Source organism: Mastacembelus armatus, chromosome 22 (genome assembly GCF_900324485.2).
Source record: "Mastacembelus armatus chromosome 22, fMasArm1.2, whole genome shotgun sequence".
Classification (NCBI taxonomy): Eukaryota; Metazoa; Chordata; class Actinopteri; order Synbranchiformes; family Mastacembelidae; genus Mastacembelus; species Mastacembelus armatus.
The window spans coordinates 16,578,328-16,604,634 of NC_046654.1; the positions used below are offsets into that span (position 1 = coordinate 16,578,328).

A 26,307-nucleotide genomic window follows, 5' to 3' on the forward strand; every position below is an offset into this window, starting at 1 on the left:
CCCATTTGTGTGTTTTGAACAAGGCTACATTTTAAAATCTCCAAAAAGATCAAGGTCATTTTCAGCATGTCGCAGATTGCTGATGTATTCTTCCAAATGCCTGAAAAACAAACCCATACACAGTCATGTCCCCGCTTTAAACACCCAGCCAGAAGAAATGTCATGTAGATTTCATCCACAGCTGTTCTCCAACCTACTTACTAATTGTCCAGCACTTAGAAAGAAAACTGAATGTTTATGCAATGTGCAAAGTTTCTGTTTTTACAGTAAAAGCCTCCGTATATCAGGCAGGGACAGGCGACTAATGAGCAAGCTACCTGCTGTACACCTTGTTTTCCTCCACCTGCCCAAGTGTCAATATTACCCTATCAACTCTCTGAGGAAATGTCTGCATTCCTTGGCCAGACAGAGGGCTTCGTTATCCCTTATGTCTGCTGTGGCACAGGAGGTTGGTACGCCCCAGCGGAGGGAACAAGCTGCCTTGGCATCGCCCAAGAGGAATCCCCGCTGGCCCTGCCTAGGTGGGGAAACAGATGGTGTGGTCCCACTTAAAGCCCTGCACCAACCCACCACACGGCCAACACCCCCTTCAACTCAGCAACCACCCCCTACCCCCACACGTACTCTGAATTATTCATGTGCCCCGCAAAATCCGACAAAGGACCTTTTGAGGTGCAGGTACGGCGGATGATGGTGGCATTTAGTATGGAGGCTGCATAATTACTGCCATGTTTTTTCCCCTCATGCAGATGTGAGTGTTTGAGATGCGGTTGTAATAAGGTGCCTGGATGTGGAAAAGCAAAAACAATAACAGCTTATGATTTGTCTGAATGAAAATGTTGAGATATTTCATGCTGTCTTCTAATCCTGTTCATTACACATGCTACATACATTTTTATCAAGCAATGTACAAACCCTGACCCACCTACTCAGCCAGCTTAGAACCAAACTATTTCTTGTGTTTTGTTATTACTGCATCTGGGAGCAATCCAGATAGACCCAAAAGCCACAGAGACTATAGGAATGAGATAGAAAGCAGGGCAGAGGAAAGACATAAAATATGCATGTTGGGTCCACTGTGCTGTCTTCAGGGCCCCAGGGAGTTATTCTCTTAATTGTGAGTTAGTCTTTGCTTAAAATCTGATGGCCCAGTAGATCCATTAAGCTCACCTAGAGGTGAAAAGCCCAGCCAGCATGCGATAAGGAGGTAAGCGGGAGTGAAAGACTAATGGGGCTACGTTTTTTTCACCCTCACACGCGTGTAGTCATAATGTGATAATTGGGAGATACTGGAGGGAATCTCGGAGGATCTCTCTCTTTGCAACAGTGATGGCAATAAAAGCCCGCAGCTCAGAGGCAGCAGTCACAGTTTACCACAGAAAGGCATTTCACTGTCAACGAGGGTCTATTAAAATAATTTGTTGCCCACAGTTACCACACAGCAGCACTGCAGCTACATACCCTAAATGAATCAAAGGTTAAAAAAGGACGTAGACTTAAAGCCATCATTGTAACGTTGAGGGGATGACATTTTGTTGTTCTCAAAAAACTGATTTATTTTTTGTAGATAAAATAACTTTTAGTCAAAGGAAGATGTGTTGAGTTCAGCTCTCCTTCCCACACAGGTCGTGAATTCTGACAAACGAGCTGTGACAAATGATAAATAAACCCACACACGTATTAAATGAAAAATAGAATAAAAATCAAATCGATGGAGTCCACTTATTGATAAGAGATTTCAAAAACCCCTGTTCACATTCAAATATGCTACCACTAGCAAAAACAACTGTTATTGGCAATATTATTTATTGTTTTCACTGATTTTGAGATTCTTGTTTTATAACATTTCTGTATTTAACTTCTTACATTTAATACGTTTATCTGGAAGAAAATGAATAATTATTGATCTCACACTTATTCTTTTCTCTTTCTGTGTTTGACCAGTTAAAATAGTAACTGTTTATATTCATTATAATCATATAATTCAGGGTAACATAAATATCCTATAGCCATAACATTTGCAAAACTGCTATAACATAATGTCTACATTATGTGAAATTCATTATAATGTGTATCCAGTTTGGTTAATGTGAATATTTGTATGTTCTTGTGGGCTACTGGGAAAATGTATGTGTAGGTTATTTATTTATTTATGGTTTTTCTCCAACATATATATATTTTTTTCATCCCTTTTCCCCTCTGCACTCAAAGTGCCATCATCATGAATAATCTGGGAGTAAAAAAGCAAGAACTAAAAACTAAATTAAACTGTGGTCTCACATAGGTTTTAGTGGAGTGGATGGATGGGTGGGGTTTCCTTCACGTCAGGTCCGTTAACATCAGAGTTGTCACATCAAACTTGTCTGCCAAGGAAAAGTAGACTTACAAATAGCTTTATGTTATTCAACGGGGTTCTTACTCAGATGTATTGCTCTACGAAACAAACCTCACTCCTCTGACATTTATGAGAATTATTTTAAATTCTGTGTTACCCTGCAGTGTATACATGCCCAATGCACGTCTGAAGGGAGACCACGCCTACGGAGCCTCCTGTGTCATCTCCAGCATCATCAAAAGCCTCCTCTTGTCCCCTTCAGCCTTTCTAATACACACTGAGCACAGCTACAAATAGGCATCTTCCCATGTCCCAGGCTCATCCGGTTCTGCTGCATTTACCCATGACAGGGCTTCATTATAAATCCTACTGTGGTTTTGTGGCTTGACTCACAGGATTTAACCAGCTCAACAGCTGGGCCGAATCAGTGGAGTTAATGTCTTTTGGTTCTGGTGTTTAATGCATCGTGCATTGCATGCCTGTTGATGTTCTCCGCCAGGGAGATATAACTGATGTTAAATTATCCTTGCTTATGAATATTTTGCACTGTGTATCAATCACCTTGATCACAACACAGTCAGTATAGGATAGTTATATATTTTATAGCATAGATATATTATAGAGGACATTATGGGTCTTAAAAAACTGTTCCAGTCAGCTGTTGTTGTTATCCATTATGTGAAACTATAGTGAAGCAAATAAAATATTCTGTATTCTGTTTTTACCTAAAAAAACCAACTTGTATAATTAGATTCTATTAAAAATATTTCACATTACCCTTGACTGTGCCATATAAACGTGGTTTAAAAAGAGATTAAATAGGAAGTTGGGCTTATTTGTCTCCACTAAGTTACACTGAAATTATGCTCCATCCTAATTCACCACTGGTTGTTTATGTCTAGATGAAGATGCGTCCAATGTGCAGATCATGTGCGCCTGGTGCCAGAAGGTTGGAGTCAAACGGTATTCTCTGAGCATGGGGAGTGAGCTGAAGAGCTTCTGCAGTGAGAAGTGCTTCGCCGCCTGCCGCAGAGCCTATTTTAAGAGAAACAAGGTAAAAATATTTTCTTATGGTCAGCTGGACCCTGTGATATGTCACCTCTTAGGGACTTTGCAACTATACCATGTGACAAATCTCTGCAAATCATCTTGATCTTTAGAGAGTTTAAGATGGGTATATACATATAAATCGTAAGTTATAGTATACATATAATAAGTTATAGATATACAATATACATATAATATACATATATATGATATAGGATCTTAAACAGTAAATGTACAGTAATGCCATCTGGACAGCCCAACATTTTTTCTTTTGACTACGCTATTTAATGTCAAACTCATTTTTTAATTTTAGTTGAAACATCTTCAGTTACTGTAACCTGTTCGTGCAGGCCAAACATTAGCCGTACTTGTTTTATAAAATATTGCACTTATGTTAACAAAAGTAAAAAAAGTCAGAGGTCTAACAGGGTTACATGATTTCCAAACAGTAAATTTGATAGTACTGCTCTTCTCACAAAAAACTATAAATGAGTGGTCATCGCTGGTCATTTCGGAAAGAAAAGGAAGCCAATTAATGTTAATGTTAACGTACATTCTGTTAAAACTTCAAAAATGCAATTGCTGTACTTGTTTTATTGCCAAGAACAGAGAGATCACAGTATGGCTGCCAGAAAAGCTTACTGTACATTATGTGGCAACCTCTACTGTATATCAACATGCAGTATATCCAGCTTCTGATAGAACTAAATGAAGTTTTAATTGTCTTTCTACTGTGAGAAGGAGCTATATTTGCTGCAGATTCAGCAATTATCTCCCTAAATTCCGACTCAAGAAAATAAAATGCAATTTAAGCTAAAAAGGTTGTTTAAAAATCTAAAATTAAACCCTCCTTTTTACTTTGTTTTGAACAAAAAACAAAAAAGCACAATACATTCAAGCAAAAATCATAGTTATTATTATGACTATAATTTCACCCTGATGACTGTAGTTAAACATTCTCCTTTCTCTTTTGTACCAAAGCTGGGATATATAAGGAATTACGCTGTGAGTATGATGTGTTTTACTCTCCTGCTTGTCTGTCCTGAAGTCAGTTATTCATCCAAACATAATCACTTTTCAGGCACTGCACTGGAGCAGCAACCAGAGAGGGCTGCACTTAGACTATCTGTCTGTCCAGTTCAGTTAGAAATATCCAGTTTCTATTGTTTTCTGACACTTTTCCCCAAAGCATGAGAAGCAAGCTGAACGTGTGTCTACTGTACTGTTGCCCATAGTATATGTTTTTCATTTTCTGCCTTAACATTTTAGCTCATTTACTTTTATCTTCAGTGTGTAGTTTTTACTGTACTGAACGATGAAATGATGACAGATGATGAGGAGTCAGACATGTTATAACCTCATGGGAGAGCCAGTCACACTTGGAAGAACTGTAGAGCTTCACATCAGATCAAAATACAGTGTTTGAACTGGTTTTATTTTGATCTCTGAGCTTCAGAGAAGGTCAGAAAATAGCACACAGAGGTCTCTGCCATTTGACATGCAACAAACCTGACAAGGTAGCGTCATATCAATCAGACATCAATCAGGGAGGCTGTAAACAGGACCTCAACTATAAAGCTGACATAAAAAACAAAGAATCTGTGGGGCTTTTCTATAAACAAAGACAAATACAAACTCCATATATAAAATTTGAATAAAGACAGTAAGTCATTAAAAAGATTTTTGTATTTCCCGTATACAGAGAATAAAGAGGTTCCGGGACATTCTGTGAAGTACATTTGTAGTTTGTGTAGTTCAGGTTTAACATCTGTTTAAAGTCTAGTTGGAGCTTGAATATATTTTAATGACATATAAAGTACACAGTGTGGTGAGAAGTGCATGAAAAAGTACAAAACTGGAGAAGCACTCTTTCCAATTTCCAATTCTCTGTACTCTCCCCAGGAATCCATCCCAGACCTCTGACAGAAACGTCAAAGCATGTTCTTTCACTGCAGTGACATATAGCTTATAGCTATAGAGAAACCAGAATTTCAAAGTGAAATTTGATTCTTCAGCCTTATGGTGCTAACACCAAATGCAAACTACTGGTATAATGCATCAAATTATTAATTAAGCATTAACTGTTTAATTAAATATGATTGATTCATGGAATAATCAGTCTGCCTCTTAAAAACCACTATATTTAAGAACTCACTTGATGCAATTTAATTAAGTGCTCCACTTCACGTTAGCCGCTGTAAAAACCAAAAAAAAAAAAAAACCAAAAAAACATGGCCTTATATCTTTTGCTTAAGAAACACATTTCATGTGGTCACATTGGCATGTGTCCTTCACTATTAAAAATACTTATTCATCATCATTAAAGGGAATATTTTGAAATTATTCCTATTAACAAATAAGGAATCAGGAATCCTAAGACCCAATGATTTCGTATGGAAGCCCTTTTGTACCAGTTAAAAAAAGTATCTCTCTCTCTCTCTCTCTCTCTCTCTCTCTCTCTCTCTCTCTATATATATATATATATATATATATATATTTATATATATTTTAAGTAAATTATGATGTAATGTGAATTCTAATGTTAATCTGAGTTTCAAATACAGACTTCAGTGGTTTTGAGCTAGAAACTAAAAAGTTGGTCCAACATGGACTGAACACAGGATATTTGATATGATCGCATAGTGAATAGTATGTTGGATTTCTACCATCAGCACTCTTTCATTTCACTGTGATTCAATATCAGAACTAGTTTCTATTTCTCACTCTTGCAGTCATGTTAAAAAAATTGCACGAAAGGGGCATAAAATCTAAAGGATGTACATGAGTTCAGCACATCATACACACTTTATGGAAATAGTCTTCTATATACATGCACTCCCGTTAGCCTGTTAGTCATGTTGGCTGTTTCCCTCATCTATCGGCAGAATGCACATGTTCAGACATCACAAACACAGGAATGGCTCACTCTGCCACAGCGGCTCAGATTCTATATTTTGTCTGGCTTTAGCACATTCATGCAGGCCATTTGTGTAAGCGATACCCACATGTTTCTTTTCTCATGCACCCACAAGGTTGGCCACAACAGCATGGCCTGCAGGCTTTCTTTTTTTTTTTTTTCCTGACAGAAGAAAAAAATATTGTCATGGCTGAAAAAAGGTATCTCATGTCTGCGTGTGCTTTGGTTAGAGGAGAGGAGACATGGGGGAGGAGGGGGGAGGCAACAGCTCTGGCATTATGTTGCATGAAATATTTTCAGCTGCCTCATCCATGAAACCCAATCCCCTCCTAGGGTGACTATGGCTGCTACTTTCTCAGATCTCGGCATAACTGTAGTGTGTATTTGTGTGTGGCGAAAGATGATTGATAGTTGATCTTGGGCTGATCACTTATGCGCCTGTTTACTGTATGCCTTAAGCTGCTGGATTAGTTTGTATGGATGGTACTGTTTCCTTGCCACTTGCATTACTCAATTATTCTGTCTGTCACCCGACTCTGCCTGTGCACTTTCATTCTCTTTTTGACTGTCCACTATTGATTCAGAGACACAGCTCAGCTCTTTCTTGTTTAGTAATGCACTGCAACTTACCTCCCCGTGTGTGTGCTCTGTTGGTTTGTGTGATGTGCACGGCAAAAGCAAGTGTGAATGGAAAAGAGCCAACTGGAGGGAAAGTTCACTGAGAATTTACATATACAGCAGCTCCAGTCTTGGGTAGTTTGTGGGATTAAAGATAGAGAATTCACTTTGAGGGTGGAGTTTTAGGTTTAGCTCTAGGTAAGTCCTGCTATTTTTTTGTTGTTTTGTTTTTTTGTTTTGCAGCAGTACGGTTTCTCCCTCTATCTTACACCCACACATACGCTGTTATACATGCTTTCTCATTGGACACAGTGCCAAGATTAAGTTAGGCAATTAGCAGTGATGAATTACCCTGTGTAAATGTGAGGCATGGCAGCGGAAAGGTGCAGGTTAGTGGATTCTTATTGAGTCAGTCAATTTTATCTTTCCCACAGTACACAAACCGTTTACCTATCGGTTAGGGTTGGATTTTAAATTGTGCATGCAATGAATACATTACTGTGACAACTGTGATGAAATGTTGCTTGTTGCTGTTGCAATAGTAGAACAAATATGCTTTACTCTGCGCATTGGTTACCTGCTGCAACGTTATCACTCGATGAAATGACTGTTGTCAGTTGTCATCACTCCCAATTTAGAAGGGGCAAACTGCAGTAGACCTGAAGGTGCAATATTATCAATGTTGCCCTACCCTGAAAGGTGAGCACAAGTGGCTGTAGAAAGAAAGCTTGGTGAGAGTGGTGGCATCATATTAAGAGCCACAGAGCACAGTACTGTGCAGAAGCTTTAGATTCTTATCACACAACACCAAGTGTCTGCTTGATCCCAGGTTCATTGTGCAGGACAACAAGCCCATGAAAAACTCACTAGAGTTCATGAAGAACAATTTTCAGTACCAGGAGTCCTGCAACAGATGGTCTGACCCCCACAGAGCCCTGATCTGGGCAGTGTGGAGTCAGTCTGGGATCAAATGAAGAGACAGAAACACTAGGACAGTCTGAATCTACAGAAGAACTGCAGCAGCTTCTCCAAGGTTGCTGCAAAGTACCAGGAGAAGCTGTGTGCAGGTCAAACCAGAGAGAACTGCTGCTGGTTTAAGGATAAAGGAGAGTGCTGCAAATACTGATTAGATTTAGGTTGTTCCCTTTACTTTACTTTGTATGAAGTTAACTGATACATGAAAAGCTATTTATGTCATTTATATTTTAAGCTTCCATTGTATATTTTTATTGGGCAAAACTTTTGCACAGTACCATAGGTCTGGGTGTATCAGTGGGATAACAAAAAGAAAACGGTCAAATAGCTGTTTGACAGCTGTTTCCTGTTAAAAACCACTCAACCTAAACCATGATCTTTCCCTAAACCCAACCTAGTTTTTCTTGTACCTGGCCCCTGGTATTTATTATTGTTACCATGATAACAAAAGTCTGGAAACTCTGCATTTTTAATTGGGCCTTATTACTTTACATCTAGGATCCTGATATTGCTTCTTCTTGTGCCATCTATAGGGGTATTTATGGTATTTGTTTGTAAATTGAAATTAAGGATCACATACTTTGTATTTACATTGTACAGATTCAAACAACAATATGCATATAATCATGTCTTCTGTTTCTACAACATCCGAAAAATGTTAAGCAGGTAGCAAGAAGACTCCACTTGTGTTTCACAGCAGCAGCACTGGGCTTTTTGTTCACACCATGAAATGCCCCCCTGGAGACCCTAGACCTCCATCAGTGCTTTTCCCCGGGAGCTCCCTCCAGGCGCGAGGGGGCAGAGTGCCGCTTCATGTCAGCCCAGAAATGTCACATCACCTCAGTCACATACACATGTCTGCTCCCTTACACACAGCTCCGTGGTTGCCTCCCTGCTCCCTTGAACACTTCGCAATTTACTTTGCATCTCCGTCGCCTGCCAAAGAGGGCACACACGCACAATGAATAAGAGAGTCGTGGGTGTCTGAGTGCGTATGTATGTAACCTTGCCTTGAATGTGTATGACTGTAGCTGCTTGTGGAAATTTTGTGTATGTGATGAGGTGTGTAATGTGTCTGCATATTGCAGCTCAGGCTCACTGCTGGTTAGGAAGCCTTAAGGCCTGCCTGTCACAGCTTCAGGGCACAGAGAGGAAGGTGATTATCTCATAGCTGCCAGCCATTCAGTTCAAATAAAGACAAAAGTAACGCCGACTAACTAGGCATTGAGATTGTGAGAATAGCACATGAACTTATATACCTTGGTCTCATTACTTAAACTTGTAGGTATGATACATTCGACTCATGCAAAAAGTGCAGTAATGAATGTGCTTAATTGTTGATTCATGCAGAGTTCAGTGGTGTTGTGAGGACAACCTTAAGCAAGGAAATGCTCTTTGCGACCTTGTTACATTGTGAGAAAAACTGATTCGCAGTTCATAGTTGTCAATATGCAAAGAAGCTGTTGTTCCAGAATGACTTATCGTGAGAACTGTATTTGGTACACCTTTTAGAAAAGCCATTTTGCACAAAGAAATTGGTCTGCAGCAGTTGGATTAAATAGTTTATATAAGATTTATACTTTAAATACTTTAAATGACTATGGTACCCTGAAGCCTTGGATCTTAACCGAGACTCAAGACCACAACATCCATGATTATTAATTAGGTAGGAAATAAAAAACACAAACCTCTGCTACACAACTCCTCAAAAATCACAATATAAAATATACATAAAACATAGACCTTGTAATGAGGGGTAACAGTTGGAAATTGCCTTTTAAGCAAAAATGTTGGGAATTATTGCCCTAAAGAACTACTAGCCTAATCAGATAGCCCTTGAAAAAAGGTAACACAGGAAGGTCAGGACTTTATTTACCCTAAAATATTCTTGTGCATATGTGTGAAAATCTCCCTGATGCAGTAGAACCAGAATTGAACCAGTGTTAGGATAGCCTCCCAAAACATGAAAAGTAGAAGAAAAGTGTGTTTTCTCACCTGTTCTGTGCATAGTGCCAGGACTGCACCTTCATTGCAGGATTTGGTATGAGCTCCGCTGCGCTCGGCTGTGTTTGTCTTTGGATTTGGAAAGGCTGCCTATCAGCATCGTTCTTTGGGAAATGCGGCTCTTTTGGCAGGTGATGAGCACACACACCTGGACGTGTATACATGCCCAGATGGAAGCTAGCTCAGTGGCAGCTGGTGTGACGTCCCCTCAGGACGGCTGAGTCGCCAGAGGGGAGCTAGGCGGCCAATGTCCTGCTCTGTCATTCTTATAAGAAGAACTTCAGCTGGGTGGCAGCTGCAGTTTGCTGGCATGAAGGAGCTGCAATAAGCAAAAAAAAAAAAAAAACACCTTTAAACTGAACAACAAACCTGGCATTGAAACTGCGGTTGATTTTTATTACAACACATGTTTTGAAATCTTTCTTACAGCCCTTCTGCCATATTAGATGTTATGACCTGATAGTATAGACTAGAAAGCAAGAAGAATTTTATTCTAAAAGGCTATCTATCTATCTATCTATCTATCTATCTATCTATCTATCTATCTATCTATCTATCTATCTATCTATCTATCTATCTATCTATCTATCTATCTATCTATCTATCTATCTATCTATCTATCTATCTATCTATCTATCTATCTATCTATCTATCTATCTTTTAATCACATGTCCTTTATCTGTGTGTGGCTCACTGTGTGTGCCTCACGCCTCATTCACAGTGCCAACACCTCATTAGTACAATATGCAAATGAACTGGCAGTGGGCCAGAGGGTCAAAGCACAAACTGGAGATAGAATAATAGCATAATGGTGTATCTTGGTGTGTGTGAGTGCCAGAGAGCAAGTGTGTGTGTGTGTCCTTAAAGGCCTGCTTGTGTATGTACATGCGTGTTTACCTGTCTTTAAGTGTGCCCGTGCTCATACTGAGGAGGCAGGGTGCATATGTGTGTGTCTGTGTGTGTGAGAGGGAAGGAAAACAGCTGAAATGGGTCGGCATACACTTACTGTTCATTTAGTGCACTGACAGCTTCTTAGTAACCATGACCCCATAATCCCTGATTTTGTTTTTGTGACAAAGCTACATTGTAAAATGTCACTGTTGAACAGAGTTTTCTGTCTGATTGTTACACTGTATCTCTTTCTGGTACAAATAACAGTACACTTCACAAGATGGCGATATTTGATTTATGTCATGCTTGGAATGGGAAACCTTACCTGGAGGTGAGAGAAGCAGATGGAAGTAGAGGCAAACTCAATCAGTCTTTGGATAAAAAATGTAAAATATAAGCCAGAATTGCCCTTTGGTATTGCTGAGAGATGAACAGAGCTGGAGGCCAAATTACCCATGACAAATCAAAGGTTGCAGTGAGCAATTTAATGGGAACATGATATGAAAGCGAGCTGCTTTGGCCAGTGGTTCACCTGTCAGTGGCTTAGGCTCAGTATGAAACGTCAGTTTGAGCACCTCAAACGGCTTGATGAACATGTATAATTGACGTTAAATCTCCATTTATGATAACTGTGGCTCAGTGCCCCCTGGCTGTAAAATCTGAACTAATTATATCACACCAAGGTCTATATTATATAAAAGTGCATTTCATTTAATGAAACACAATGGAGCAATTTGGCTTGGTGCCAGGCGAAGCTTCTCCAGTAACTTCTTTGTAAGAAAATTGCCCACACCTGGCGCACCAGCACCGACTGCCTCAGCTTTCACACTGCACATAATGAATGACTCACTGAGTGCAGGAGAGGGAGGCTCCTTTTCCAGTTCCTATAAATGTTTAAAGGAGTTTTGTATTGTGAAAATACAGCACAGGGAATAGAATAGCTACTCTTTGAAGAAATTAATCACATTATCTCAGTTTACATAATGTAATTGTTATTTCTACAAGAATGCATGTTTGGCCAGGATCAATAAGCACAGAAATTCTCCCGATTTCCTCCAAAACTGTCAAATAGCATTAGGCAATGTTAAACAACAGTATTTTACAGCTAAGTCGTCCCCAACCCAACCAGCTCTATGTGTTATATACTGAAAACTCAACCACGCAGTGTGAATCAGCAGTGTGCTGTTCTGCCTAATGGCTACACAGCAGCTCATCTAAAAGGTTCTGCTGTGTTTGAGATGGCCATGAGCAATGTCTTTTCATAAAAGTCACCACACATAGAGCTGTGATCTTAGAAATATTAGTTCTCAAAATGTGGTCAGTGTGTCCAATCAGAAAGTATTCAACAAAACCAAATAACAATTAATTTCTTTGTGCTGAGGTTTACTTTACCATGTTGGGGTTTACAAATACATGTAAACTTGTTTACTTTAACCAGTGGAATTATAAGTGGGTGAGTAACACATTATGCTAACCTCTTGTTGCTTTGCTCAAATGAAAAAAAAAGGAAGAAACTGAACTGAACATTAAGGTCTGTGATGTGAGCGTAGCATTAGTTAACTTTATTAGTAACTGAAAGTAAATGGAGTTTGGGGAAATCACACAATAACAGCTGCAACCTGAGCAATATCATCAGCAAAAATAAGTTGAATAGGTTTTAAAGTAGGATATCGAACCTCCCATCGAGTGCTTTGTACACTACACTTCACTATGACAATACTACTGCAAAAATCTGTATGAACAGAGATCTTTCACTACTAAATTATTATTTTTCTACTCTAAATGTCTTTAATTTTCCCTTCATCTTGAATAAATGGTGTTTGAATAAACACACTGCTGTGGTAGTAAAGTGTGTGCACTTTAAATGTCTGAACAATGTCCACAGATTGCCCAACCATGCACAGGCATGCGAACACACTCACCCACACTGTTTAATTTCAGAGAACCCAGTTGATTTGTTTGTCCACAAACCAGTGACTGTTCACCCATTTTAAAGTCACCATTTTTGTTCTTCTTTCTCAGTGTTGTTTTCCATTTCTGATTTTTCTTATTGCTTCTGTTCACCTGTTTATTTTGTCCATTCCTTAAAAAGAAGCCATTATTTCTCCCCCCAGGCGAGAGACGACGATGGCCTCGGTGGGAAATTACCCCAGCACAGCTTTACTCAGGACACGCCCAGGCTTGTCTTCAAGACAAACAGCGATGTGCTTGTAAGGACCATAACCATTTAACACCAGATAGAGTTTAAGCTTGATGGCTACTACACAAATATGTTTTGATGTTGTTCTTTGTTTGAAGTGTATAATTTTCTAGTCATTTCTTCCTGACATGTCACTGGACTGGTTCATTGTTGGGCTTTATTGTAAAAGTAAGACGTCAAACATCACAGTCAGATTAAATATCGCTACACAGGCAGCACTCATGTTTTACTTAAAGTATGCATACATTTAAGTTGAAGCTTTCCATAACTTCTTTTCATGCATAATCATTTGCTTTGCTCATTTTCACTATGCATCGCATTCACAGTAACTTGTAACTTGTATGGGGAATGATGAGACAAATCTCTGCCAGGATTAAAGAGAGTCTAATGTAATTGCACTGATAACACATTTGGGTTGAAGCGTCCAATTGTATGGATTTATTTATTTGTCTTTGACATTTTTGCATAGATTATTCAAAGACGGCATTTTAGTTGTACTTTCATTACAACGAAAACATAATGAAATACAAACCATAAAACAGTATACGCAGCTCATAAGTATTTATGACACCTTGAGCCGTTTTATGTCATTACTTGACATTTTAGGTCAAGCAATGACATAAAACGCAATGAATTGCTGAGATCTTAGAGTGTAGCATCATTACAGGTAAGAAATCAGATGAGACAAGTACCCCGTACATGGACCCATCCCAAAACAACTACAAACCATAATAAACCATCATAAACATATGATCCCAAAACAGTATGTTTTAACCATCAGTCACATGTTCCAGACAAACACTGTAGACCTTTGACCTGATCCACTTGCTGTAGTTGTGAGATCACATTAGCAGTGAGTATTGACGTTAGTGGTGCACTGACTGCCAACATGTTGCTTCACTAGACTTCCTTTTAATAACACTGCTGTGTTTCCAGATCTCAGCAGCTGCTTCTGTGAGTACTGTTTCATCGCAAATGGCCAGAATTATGAATTATGGGATCTTTACTTATTTACCTTCTTGAAGAGAAGGAGAGCTGGGGCCATTTCATCCTTGTGCATCTGCAAGCTAAATATGAAGCTACAACTTTTCATAAAGTTAAGACGTCCCAAAAGCAAATCTACACCAGTCACGTCACACTCACATCTTAGAGCTGTTTATTTTCCTCAATGTGTGTGAAATATGAAATACAGTGTAGTTGGCCTTTATATGTCACATACAGTATATAGTTACTGATGGTGAGGCTTGACTGTAATAAGAGCAGCCTGTCCTTTTGATCCTCGTGACTTTTATCTACAGTTTAAACTTTTCATGCTCCATTCATGTTTTAATGAAGAAGAACGTATAGTGTAGTGTGCAGCGCAGCAGATGTAAAACACTGGAAAGGAACCAGATGCATTTGCCCCTTTGTCAGCCAGGTAATTATAACCATCACAATTGATATTTCAATAAATGAGGCAACTGTAGACAGATAGTCCGGCACAGTAATAAGTCCACATGTTGCAGATGGTCTATTAAACCAAACTTTAAACTTCATTGGAAGCTTTACTCTGTTTTCTTTTTCCAGCAGACCAGGTGCTTTAGGATGGCAGTCTTTTGCTACATAACCTAGGTACTGGATGGAATCCACAGTATAACAAGCACAGTGTTTATATTTGCTTTTTCCTAACATCCCAGATGGGCTCAAGTGGATAAGAATGTATATTTTATTGCAGATTGTTAATAGTGTGAGACAACCTAACCGAAAACCAAGCAACTGGTTCATGTTCATGGGCTTAATACTTGTGTTCTGCACTATGTGATTATGCCAGAAATCTGAGAAGTGTCAAAAGAATCACATATCAACCTCTCCAGGCCTGTCCCTTTATGCTCTTTTCTCTCTTAAACCTTTTCATTCTTAGAAACCTCTTCATCCTACATCTAGAACCACTTCAGGCACTGCAACCTCTTATGAAACCTTACAATCTGCACCATCTTAAACTTTCCAGCCTCTTAACCCTGTGCAACCCCCTCTTCTTCTTCCTCTTCATTATCTAAATTCACCACATTCTCTGCAATCTTTTCTCTGCCTCAGACTTTCACATCTTCCGCTGCAACCTGTTGATCCACAACCTGTGTGTCATGTGCAACCTTGTTCTTCTTTGTGACTACCACGATTAAATAACGCTCACCCAAACCCTTAACCCCAGAGAATGGCCTCTGATCATCATTTCAAGAATCATCTTGCTTGACTTGTTAACCTAAACTAATTACACAGTTAAAGTATCTTCTGCTCGTTCTTGGAATTTTTAAACGTCACTGGCTTCTCCACAGGGCCAGAGGGTGAAGTGAGAAAAAAACTGCTGAGTTGATGGCAATTGTTTGGAAGCATGATAATTGTTGTCATGCAAATGGTTAAAGCACATCACCGGTGCTGGCTCGTTGGTCACGATGGAAATAAATGACCATAATTACATTCAACTGCAAACATCTGTGTGCAGGAGTGGGGAGCGAACGAGAAAGAGAGAAAGCACAACTCCATTAGCGTTATGCACAGTGAAAGTCGTTAAGTGCTCTCCATCTGTCTTCCTGAGTCGAGGAAAATTTCAGTACATTTATTATTTAAAATATCCTGGGCCTACCATTATCAAACTCAACTTGCGAGAGCACCTTTTTGACTTTTACTCAGGCAAGGCTCATTGAATTAGCCGGGACTAAATGGGCAGTTAAAACGTGTCGAATTCAAGGGCCTGACATCTGAGCCCCGTCAGCGTAGTGTTTAAGCTGAGCGGTTGCTATGTAGTCCAGGCTCTGGTCTGTTTGTGCTGCAGTTTCTGATGTTCTCCAGCTGTTTGTCATGCACTTGATCCCTTTGTTAGTTTCACAAATTCCTCCTGAATTGCATTTGTGCCAGATATCCTTCCTGAGTGGCACTGCATAATGACTGAACTTGTTACGGATTCAGACGTCTGTCTTTTGACACTTTTGTTTTTGTTTCAAAGATGCTTCTGCTTGAGTAAATCCACGTTGTGCAGGACAGTCTGATGTAAAACGAATAATCCATTCAAAAGACCTGATGTTTTACACATGTAGCAGCTGCAGGACAGCATGCTATGTATTCTTTTGAAATCCGGGCCAGTGCTACAGTGCATCTGCCCAAACAGCCCATGTGAGTTCACTGTCTTTTAGCTGCTGCCAGACAGGAGCCTGCCAAATAAACCAATGTTGCTATGCAGTGTGCAAAAGGAGTTTATCCACCTTCCGGTTGCATCCCTCAACTTATTAACATTCAGCAGGGGGGCTTAAGGGTCTGTGTGATAGATGGATGTCGTTGAGGGATCTGACAACTGATTAATGCCTTAATTATCTCCAGCGAGGACCTGCCACTCCTCCCAGAGCTGACAGAGTGAGCTGTGTGTGGCCTGACGAGTAACGCCGTGTTCAGGGCTCGCCCACTGCTATCTACTCTACCAGGGTCACATTCATTTTCTTCCCAAAGAAAAATTTGCAGTTTTTGTGCTGAAAAGGTGTATAATGATGATGAAACAGTGCAGCAGGATGTTTTGGGATCTTTGTAACCGCAGGGAGTAAGAACAATAACTTTTCATTTGAGCCTCATCACATTTGGATCCAGCTCTGGTTTGCTCTCTGCATACAGAAATGATTGTGACTTAAAGTAGAACATATGAAGAGAAATTGAATATGAAACTGATTCTTTTTTTATTATCTCTTTATAAGTGAAATGAGTGGCTCTGACCACACTTTACAAATCCCTGTGTGACTCTTGGCACTTGATTTTGATAGTGATCCTGTAGTTCTCCTAGCTTCAGTAATACACCAAAACAATAATTGATTTGGATCAATTTCAAAAACTACAAAATCTCATTAGTATGCTTGCTGTCTCAAACCACCAAAAAACCCAAACAAGAACAATGGCAGTTTATTGTTATATGACTGGAAATATGAATAACAGATGTGAACAGCAAAGTTTTATGCATCTCATGTATAAAGCATTGCACTATACTATATCATGTTTATGTAATATAGCAATGAATTTACAGGTGTGTATGTAAATATGTTGTTAATAATCATACTAGCATCTTACCATGTAATGCGCTTCTCAGACCCAGAGTACAGAATAGCATTGTACAATGAATGAACAAAGCAGCTCTAAGTTTTAAATGAAATTTAAAAGGAAGTTTTTTAAATATAACATGACAAAATAGACTTTGTTCCTATATGATAATATGCATTAGTGTTATTTTCCAACACAATATGCATAAATGGCATTTACCTTTTTGTGCTTTGAAAGGAACATATGGTGTCTTAGAGGAGCAGGCATAGATGCATTTTTAAAAAGGTTGTGACAGAAGTACTTGTGTTTTGTAATGCTTTTTTAAATTTTGATTGACACCAAAACCTTGCCTTCTTTATTGTGTTGTTTGCTATTTGTGTTTTTGTTTTGAAAAAACAAAAAGTCATTTATAGTAACAATGAGCATCGCATTTGGCAACAAGATACTTAAATTATGTATGTTCAGCCAGTTATCCATCAGAATAAAATAATTACAAACAACTTGGTTAGTTGCTTAGCTACTCGTTTTAACACTAAACTATTGCCTCAATTACCTGACGCTGCTGAAAAGATAAAGTAGATCATTACAGCAGACAAAATGCTTTCTCAGTGCTCTGAAGTGCTTGAAAGCTGAAACTTGCAGCTACGGTTTTCTGTGTAAGTCAGTATTGATCTTTTCTTTAGGATAAATTATACTGTATCTTTCTGTCATTCAGACTAACTTAACTATAATGTCTGTCTACAAGATGGTACACGCTTCATTAAGAAGTGTGGAAGGACATTTGAGGGAAACGATATTTTTGTATTTTTTTTGTGCTTTTGCTTGAGGTTTGGTCTCAGGGGTATCTGTGCTTAAATGACACTTAGAGACTGATTGCCAGCTGAAGGTGTAAATGGGCATTTTTTGTTAGGACAGGAGACAGAAAAGCTAAGGACAAAGTCACCTCAATATCACTTAGCAGCTGAATGCTCATACAAACTCATACACATACACTACATAAATTGACTACGTACAGGCATATACATTTATACACATTACAGTGTTTTTACTTGACGGATATGGAATAGTATTTAGAAACAGCACCAATTCCCTTAAAATTAATCTTTTCTCAATGTGTTTCTCCAGATTTTATGGGCTTCTGCTTCATCAAGGCGTTTCAAAGGAGACTGTTGTATTTCATCAAGAACAAATCTTTCCAATGCAGGGTGACAGGTTCTGATACAGTGTGTGTTTTTGGTTGCAGGTGTGTGACTGGTGTAAACATATTCGCCACACTAAGGAGTATCTGGACTTTGGTGCTGGTGAGCGGAGGCTGCAGTTCTGCAGTGCCAAATGCTTGAACCAATATAAGATGGACATTTTCTACAAAGAGACCCAGGCTGCGCTGCCTGGAGCACTGTGTAACCCAGGACATGGGGCTGGTGGGGAGGGTAAGCCGGAGTGCAGTGGAGGGGTGCAGCTGCTCACTCCTGAATCCTGGGGAACGCCATTAACAGACCTTCGTCGTAAAGCTCCATCACCAGGGGGGCCCTCTACCACCTCTGCTTTGGCCCCTTCTACTTCTTCTGCCCCCTCACCCTCAGACACTGCTGCTGTCTGCTCCCCATCCTCCTCCTCCTCAGCCAAGATACCCACACCCAGACCCCACGAAAGTCCCACACTCCCCCCTCCACCTGTTCCTGCTTTGCACCCACCAGTCGGAGTTCCCTCTGGTAGCCCTCCCATGATAATGACACCTCGGGGACCCATGCCCCTGCCTCTGTTCATGGAGCATCAAATGATGCAGCAGATTCGTCCACCTTTTCTTCGCCCCTCTCCCCACCCAGTAGGGCCTAATAGCCCACTTTCAAACCCCATAATTCCTGGTATAGGTCCACCACCTCCCCCTAGGACCCTTGGTCCTGCGTCAAGCCCCATGCACAGGCCTCTGCTGTCTCCCCATGTCCACCCTTCATCCAATCCCAACCCTGGTATATTGCCCCCTCACCCTGGTCTTCCAATGCCAGGCTTGCCACCTTTTCCCCCTGTCAACATGATACCCAATGGACCCATCCCCCTTCCCCCAGTCATGAACTTTGGCATGCCATCCTTGGCCCCATTGGTACCTCCACCAACTCTCTTGGTCCCTTACCCTGTCATTGTACCTCTCCCTGTCCCAATTCCTATTCCAGTCCCAATTCCCTTCAACCCTAAAGCCAGGGAGAGCAGTAGCTCTGTTCGCAGTGCTCTAGAGCCCTCAGAGGCCTCAGCTTCTGGGCCCCACTCTCCAGGTTCCTCTGGAGGTGAAAGAGGGGAGGAGAAAGTAGATCCAACTGGTGCAGAGTGTCTCTTATCTGTACGCTCAGAGAGAGGCAGGACAGCTTTGGTAGACTTGACTGTGAAGGCAGAGGACAATTTGGAAAACCTGTGTCTAACCAGCAGCCCTAGACAAATGGATGGTGTGATTGATCTAACTGTGGGCCAGAAGTCATGCCAACAGCAGGTAATTCAGAGAATGCTACCTGGTGTCCAGGTCAAAATGGAGGCAGAGGCTGAATCAAGGTCTCCACCAGCTGCTGGGCAAGGGAGGGAAAGAAAGTGCAGTCGTGAAGGGGGGGTAGGAGCCCTCACACAGGGCCTTCTTAGTGCTACAGAGCCAGAAGGTGCCACATACCCAAACACACTGGAATCATCAGGCCCACCCTCGAGCAATAGCAGTCCTTCTTGCAACGCTGATGCTCCAGTAAACCAGCTAAACCCCTGTTTTTCTAACCTTACTCCAACACCATTACCTAGCACAGCACAGAACCACCCCCAGCCCCTGTCCCAGGTCCAGACAAACCCTGCCACCCCGTGTAATGTCATAGTGAATGGTACGGGATGGCATTCGCTTCTAACTCCTTTTGAGTCTTGCCCTGACCGAAGAGGAGACAGGGTCCCAGGAGAAGGAGAGACAGAGGAACAACCAGGTAATGGGGAGCTTGAGCGGGAGGCACTGAAAGAGAACAACTGCTCAGTTGGAGATTGGGAACTGGGGAAGCGGGGCTCAGTACAACACGAGATGGTGAACCCAACAGAGGGTAAGCCAGACCCTGACTCCAACTTGGACGAGGGTGAGCATGCCTATGCCCTGCCGCTGCTGTCTACCGGAGGCTGCGTGGTGATCCAGCCTGTGCCAAAGCCCGGCACTGACAAGACAGCCATCCTGTCCTGCTCCATCAGTGCCCCTTTATCCGCAGCCGGGAGCCCTGAGCTGGAGCCACCACTGAAGAGGAGATGTCTGCGAATCCGCAATCAAAACAAATAAGGTGGGTTCACCTCATTGCAGTGTGCTCCACAAACAGTTTCATGGTGTATTTAAGTATCAAGCCACACAGATTTATTCAGTGACATTTTATAATTCACAGTAGGGTAGCCATCAAATAATCAGTCGGTTATGATGTTTCAAATGTCTCTCACTCCCCTGTGCGTGTTTTTGAACTACTTAAGATAACCCCCTTTGCTTCCAAAAATTTGTTTATTATTCACACTTGGTCTTATTAATTCTGGCAACAGTGTTTTTTCGTGTTTTGTCTAGTGTATCATGGTCCTTTAAAAAAGCACAATAAGGCTAATCACGTCATCAAAAGTTCACAATGTGATGCTTGATTCAAGGCTAAACACAGTGGAGTGTAGTTTGGTAGAGGTCAAAGAAGCATCCATCAAATGACTGATTTTCACTGTGATAGGTGTGCAGGTGATTGAAGGTCACCTGGATGGGCACTAGCAAAACAGACTCTAAAAAGCCTTTAAAGGGGTTAGGAACTGAGACGGCACATAATAGAAAACTTACTTTTTAAAAAGATTAAACGAAATAGCACACCTAAAAAAGGGGGTGTTAATATGTAAAGGTGATGCTGATGATTTCTGAGATTTTCTTAGAGAGCACAAATAAACATATTAAAATAAGACTCAAAATGAGGTTTAAAATAAATAACCTATAACTATGTATATGCAGTTTGTTTTGTTGTTTAGCCAATACTTTAATTATCTGAAAATCACATATAATACTTGTTGCTTTACTTTGGAAGAATAACTGTGTGGTTCTGAATGGAAATAAGAAGTCATGTCAAAGCATTTATTCAACACATTAATACCAAATTTAATGATGCACTTTCTGAATTGCTAATTAAATAAAATGTTATTCCAGAGTAACTGAAGACCAATTCAAGGTGTGGTAACATGAGGTGTGTGCTCTGAATTAAAGTAATTAATAATGACAAAAGATGGAAATTAAGCCACACGCACCATTAGTATTGCTAAAAGCATACCAGCAGCAGAAATAAATCTCAGAAGTGAAAATATGTGTAACCTTCAGATGTGCACTATTTGATTACTGATACAGGGGCATGCAAAAGCCTGTATCTTACCATTCTAACTTGTCTGCAATACCACACTGTCTTTATTATAAAATATCTCGAACATTATGTAAAATGTATGCCACCAGAGAAGCAGACTGAATATTTCACTCTTTATTTGCCCAAAAGTGTTCTAAAGGTGATACTTATTGCTTCTACCAAAAAAAATACATCCAAAATTAGGAGGCACTACTGAAATCAACCTTTTCTTCTATCTAATCTTCAAAACTGACTGAATGGGGTTCTTGCTGCGGCTCTGAGCCGAACACCCTTTATTTCACCCCTTACCTAAAATATAAAGATGGGGCTGCAGTCTTGAATTCATATATTGACTTTACCCAAAACAGCCTTCGGGGAGAAGGGGGTGGTGGTTACTTGCCCACTGACTCAGTTGGATTCTCCTCCCACTCTTTTTCACAGATGGATGCTTTGAGGACCGCAGTGCCATCAACGACACTCACTTGTCCACCCCCCTCCTCCAAATCCCACCCCTCCCAACTGCACCACCGCACATGTGCACGCGCATGCACATACACACACTGTCTTCACCCGTCATCCAGTCAACCAGCACCACAAATCGCCTTCAACGACTGATGAGAGTCCAACCAAGCCTGCTGATGTGTATCATACCATAGCGGACAGGACACCTTTTGTCTGTGTGACAGAAACTCTAATGGACTGAATTTCTACAGACTTGATGTGGTGGTCAACAGGACGGTTTCACCTTTGAACTGAAGACAGTAGGCCGACAGTATGTCCCTGAAACAGGCGGGTTTTACCCCACTGCTTGTCTTATTTAAAGATTCTTAGCCACACTGCCCCTTATAACTTATCCTCCCTCCCAAAGCATAGTACACTGTACTGTGTGTTACTATCGCGTCTGGTAAAGCCACTGTGGGAAAATTAGTGAAAGAGCGTAAAGGAGATTTCTACACCTCTTTGTAATGCTTCAACCTGATGCTGCACCTCAGGTAAGAAATCTCTTCTCCACTAATTGTTTCTCACAGAACTTGTCACTAAGATATAGACTGATTTCACTAAGGTTAGATTGTAGAGCCACTGACATAGCAGAAATCTGTACAATCTCCTTAGCTCCAGTTCATCCATAACCAGCAAAAATGTACTAGCCAACCTGACATGTTGTGGTTAGTTCTGATGGGTGGTACCTAAAAAGAAGCATAACAAGAATAAATACACTGAATGCAATATGAGTAAAGGACAATTTAAGTAGCTGTTTCAATCAGAGGCTAGAAAACTATACTTGGGCATGAAATCAGCAGTTGTGTTGAGAATTATTCCTATTGAATCAGCAAACTGGAATATAAAATAAGAACCTTCACCAGCAAGTAATGGGGTGTGACTGGAACCATGCAATCTGCCATTTTCCTGTGGGATCTATTAGTTTGCTTGTAAACGCCACTGAGATAGTTTAGATAGTTTGCATTTTTTTGGGTACACCTAGCTAACACGAATGCAGTCTGATACTCGTACAACAGTCGTGCAATAAATCCTCACCAGAGCTGATACTGTTAATTTTTCACTGAAACAGTTTCATTTTGGAAGATGTAGTCTGTGCTCCTGGTGAATTTCATATTTTGTCGTTTTTTCTATTATCACATCCACAAAATAACCACAAAGAGAATGAACGTTCAATTGAATCAACACCTCTCAGAAACAATTTGAACAAAACCTAAAAAATGATTACCTTCATAAAGAGAGGATTTATTGCACTTTTAGATAGGTGTGCCTAATAATCTGCCAAGGGAGTGTACGCTGTTACATAAGAATGAAACAGAGGTCTTATGATAATCATTGGCACTATTAACATTTTTACACCCTCGGGAACACCGTCTGGGTGTTTAGGCAGTAAGCCTTGCTAGTAATGGTAATACAGGGCTCTACTGTTTGAGAATATTTCAAGGTTTACTGCACCTCCATAAGAACTGGGATGGCATGGCAATGTGGAAACTCTGCCAACCTGCAATGAGTACTTGCTACCGCAGGCTAGTACTTAATCTTTTCTATAATACATTACTCGTGATGTTCCTGTCATGGGCTAGTTTGAGACTGACTGCACTGAATTTAGAGGGGGCAGAGGGAAGCCAGCTCTTTCATAAATAATTCTTCTGGGACCTGGAGAAAAACTGCTGAAGTAAAACTACAGAAACATTTCAACAATAAACACACTGAAGTGAAATTTATTTGGAAAATAATTTGGAAACTCTTTCTGCATTGTCACTGTGGACAATTCCTTGTCCATTGATCCTGCCAAGTTGCTCCATTTTTTTGCCAATTGTCATTTGTTAACCAAATCTAAAGCCAGCGTCATCATTGCCTCAATATCATGCTCTATGTACAGCTTTTTTGACAGTTTAAGTATATGCAACAAAAACTGTCACCAATCCACTTTGATCTGATCCAGTTACACTGCAGCTTAAATCTGTGAGCTGTGACACTGTCAGCCAGCGTTTGGTTTGCACTCCTATGGAGGAGGTACATTGTACCGGTGCAAGACAAGGTATTATCATATGCCAAAGGCCTCGGGTGTGTTGAAACAAAACATGTCAACTAGTTTTGAGTGGAAATGGGATTCCAAACTGAAGATTTGACCAGATAATTTATAGTTGCCAAAATAACAAGCACTTATTTTAAAAAAGATAGGACGATAGAGGAGAACACAAGTGGGTGTCAAAAGCAGTATTATCCAGTATTATCTCTTTATATGGTTTGTTCAGTCCAGAAAGGCCTATGGTATGTCACACTGAACATAAAGTTCTGGATTTAAAAGATAATGAAGGATCTTCAGTCATGCGTTAATTTGCTGAGTCATCTCACCATTTTACCTGCAGTCTTTCTTTTTTTTCCATTGTCATGATGAGATACTGTGTGATTCATTCTTAGTCTAAATGAGGCCAAACATTTACTCATACACATATTCACACCTAACAAACACACATAAGCATGTCATACACAAACACACAATGCACATAGTAAGTGTAACGTTCTGTATGTCTGTGTGTGTGTGAGGCAGGTGCAAGCAGAGATCCCAGTTGAGATTACGGTGTTGACTCAGAACAAGCAGCGTGCAACTCTATCTGTTGCCTTTTAGTCAGGCATTTAGGCTTAGCTTTCCACTTGCCAAGGCCCAGCTTTGGTGTCACTTTAGGCATTTCCTAGCCCCCACTTTATTTTTCTCCAAGCAAAGTCAGTGAAAATGTTCTTTTTAAGCAGGTTGTTTTCCTCAGCTTTTTTTGAAGTTCTGTTTTGCCATAAGTAGAGTCATTCCATCCCATAATCACAGATATCTATATGCACCACATTTCTTAAATTACAGTTTAAATGAGAACAACAATTGGAATTCAGCAACTGAACCCCATTTGAAAATTGAGATTTCTTTGTCCAACCACGTGTTGGCTCAACTAAAAGCACAAAAACAGGGTTGGTGTAAACTAGAAACTTGGTTATCATAGTTGTATTAAAGTAATAAAAAAACAGTGCCATAGCCCCCTATAGAACCCAACTCACTCCTCACCATTCTGACCAGAAACCAAAACATTTTTTAAATTATGAAAATCATTCAAACATTATTTATTTAATAAACTGTCAACAGTTATTTTTCCTGTAAATCTTATTTTTTATAAATGTATAAAACACATACTGACTGTAGCTTGAGAATGATTAGTCCCCTGAATTGCAAAGACTTACACACACAAAACAAACAAACAAACAACTAAATAAAGAAATAAATAAACATAGAGGACATGACCTCAGTATCCTCATTGGGAGCTACTGTACAAACCTGCAGCAAACAGCACCACTGATACTGATCTGTCCTTTCTCTGAAGCAGCCCAGGTTACAGTTTCTTATTTGTTTGGGCCTGTCCATTACTCTACACCATGCATTTAAAAAAAAGAAAGGTGGAAGACTCAGCAGTTTCATCTGTGTGTTCTGGTTAACTGTTTTTTTAATGCTCTAAGATAAAACTTTGGCATGTGCAGCTCTGAGCTGACAGCCCTTTCAACATTTTCAAAAACAGAAGACTGACCTTGCACAATGTTGTTACATGATATATGATAAATGTTAATGACTGCTGCATGATAATGACTAATGATGGCCATGTAGACTGATGGCCAAAACATATACTGAGCGCACTGATGTTAATCAGAGGATGAACCCAATTTGGAATTGATTGGCTTTTCATTTTGGAGTTAAATGTTAGGTTTATATATTCAACATCCAAAGCCAGTGGTCAGATGTTAGTTACAGAAATATGTGTATTCACTTTGATGACTGGATGACAATATTGATGCTACTTTGTTTTTTTACATGTATCCGTTCTTCATAAGTATAGTTTCCAAAATGTGACATTTTTGCTTTAAATTTGCTCCCTAGAGTACAAGTGCAAATTTCTTTAGTAACCTGACCTTTCTTCATGGTTTCAGAATCAGGTCAAGTTTACAATCTTAGTACAACTACTGGCTACAACCTTTTCTATGTGGATCATTCTCTCTATCAGATATTTCAAACTGATTTTAATAAAGGGTTGGGGGGGGGGGTTGGGATTTAATGAGGAACTATCCAAAATCTATTGTATTATGTAACTTTTTTCTCCTGCTTGACAAATTTTCACACACATACAGACACAAATCAACAATCATGTTATGTACGATCCCAATTTGCACGATGTTGTGTCTGCGTTACAAATGCTATACCGTCCACGTTTGTGTCATATGCTGAGGATATGAAAGCCTAACTTATGTGGAAATCCTGGACCACTAAATCAGTCAGTGATGGTGGGCAGACCTCGCAACACATCTCCAGCATTCCTTTTTTAAAGATGGACAACAGGCGGGGCCTCCAGCCTAAATTATGCAATGACAGCTGACTCCA

The 26,307-nt window shown here is 40.1% G+C and overlaps 1 protein-coding gene across 1 annotated transcript in view; it reads left to right on the forward strand.

Moving 5' to 3' along the window:
• The window catches only part of sobpa (sine oculis binding protein homolog (Drosophila) a), a 37,382-nt gene extending 11,418 nt beyond the window's left edge, over positions 1-25,964 (forward strand). Inside the window, exons 4-7 of the mRNA XM_026310789.1 lie at positions 3,238-3,389; positions 12,902-12,997; positions 18,284-20,327; positions 21,837-25,964. Of these exons, the coding sequence (XP_026166574.1) occupies positions 3,238-3,389; positions 12,902-12,997; positions 18,284-20,326 (2,291 nt within the window). The 3' untranslated portion in view covers position 20,327; positions 21,837-25,964. The remainder of the gene's footprint in view (positions 1-3,237; positions 3,390-12,901; positions 12,998-18,283; positions 20,328-21,836) is intronic.
• The last annotated feature ends 343 nt before the right edge of the window (positions 25,965-26,307 follow it).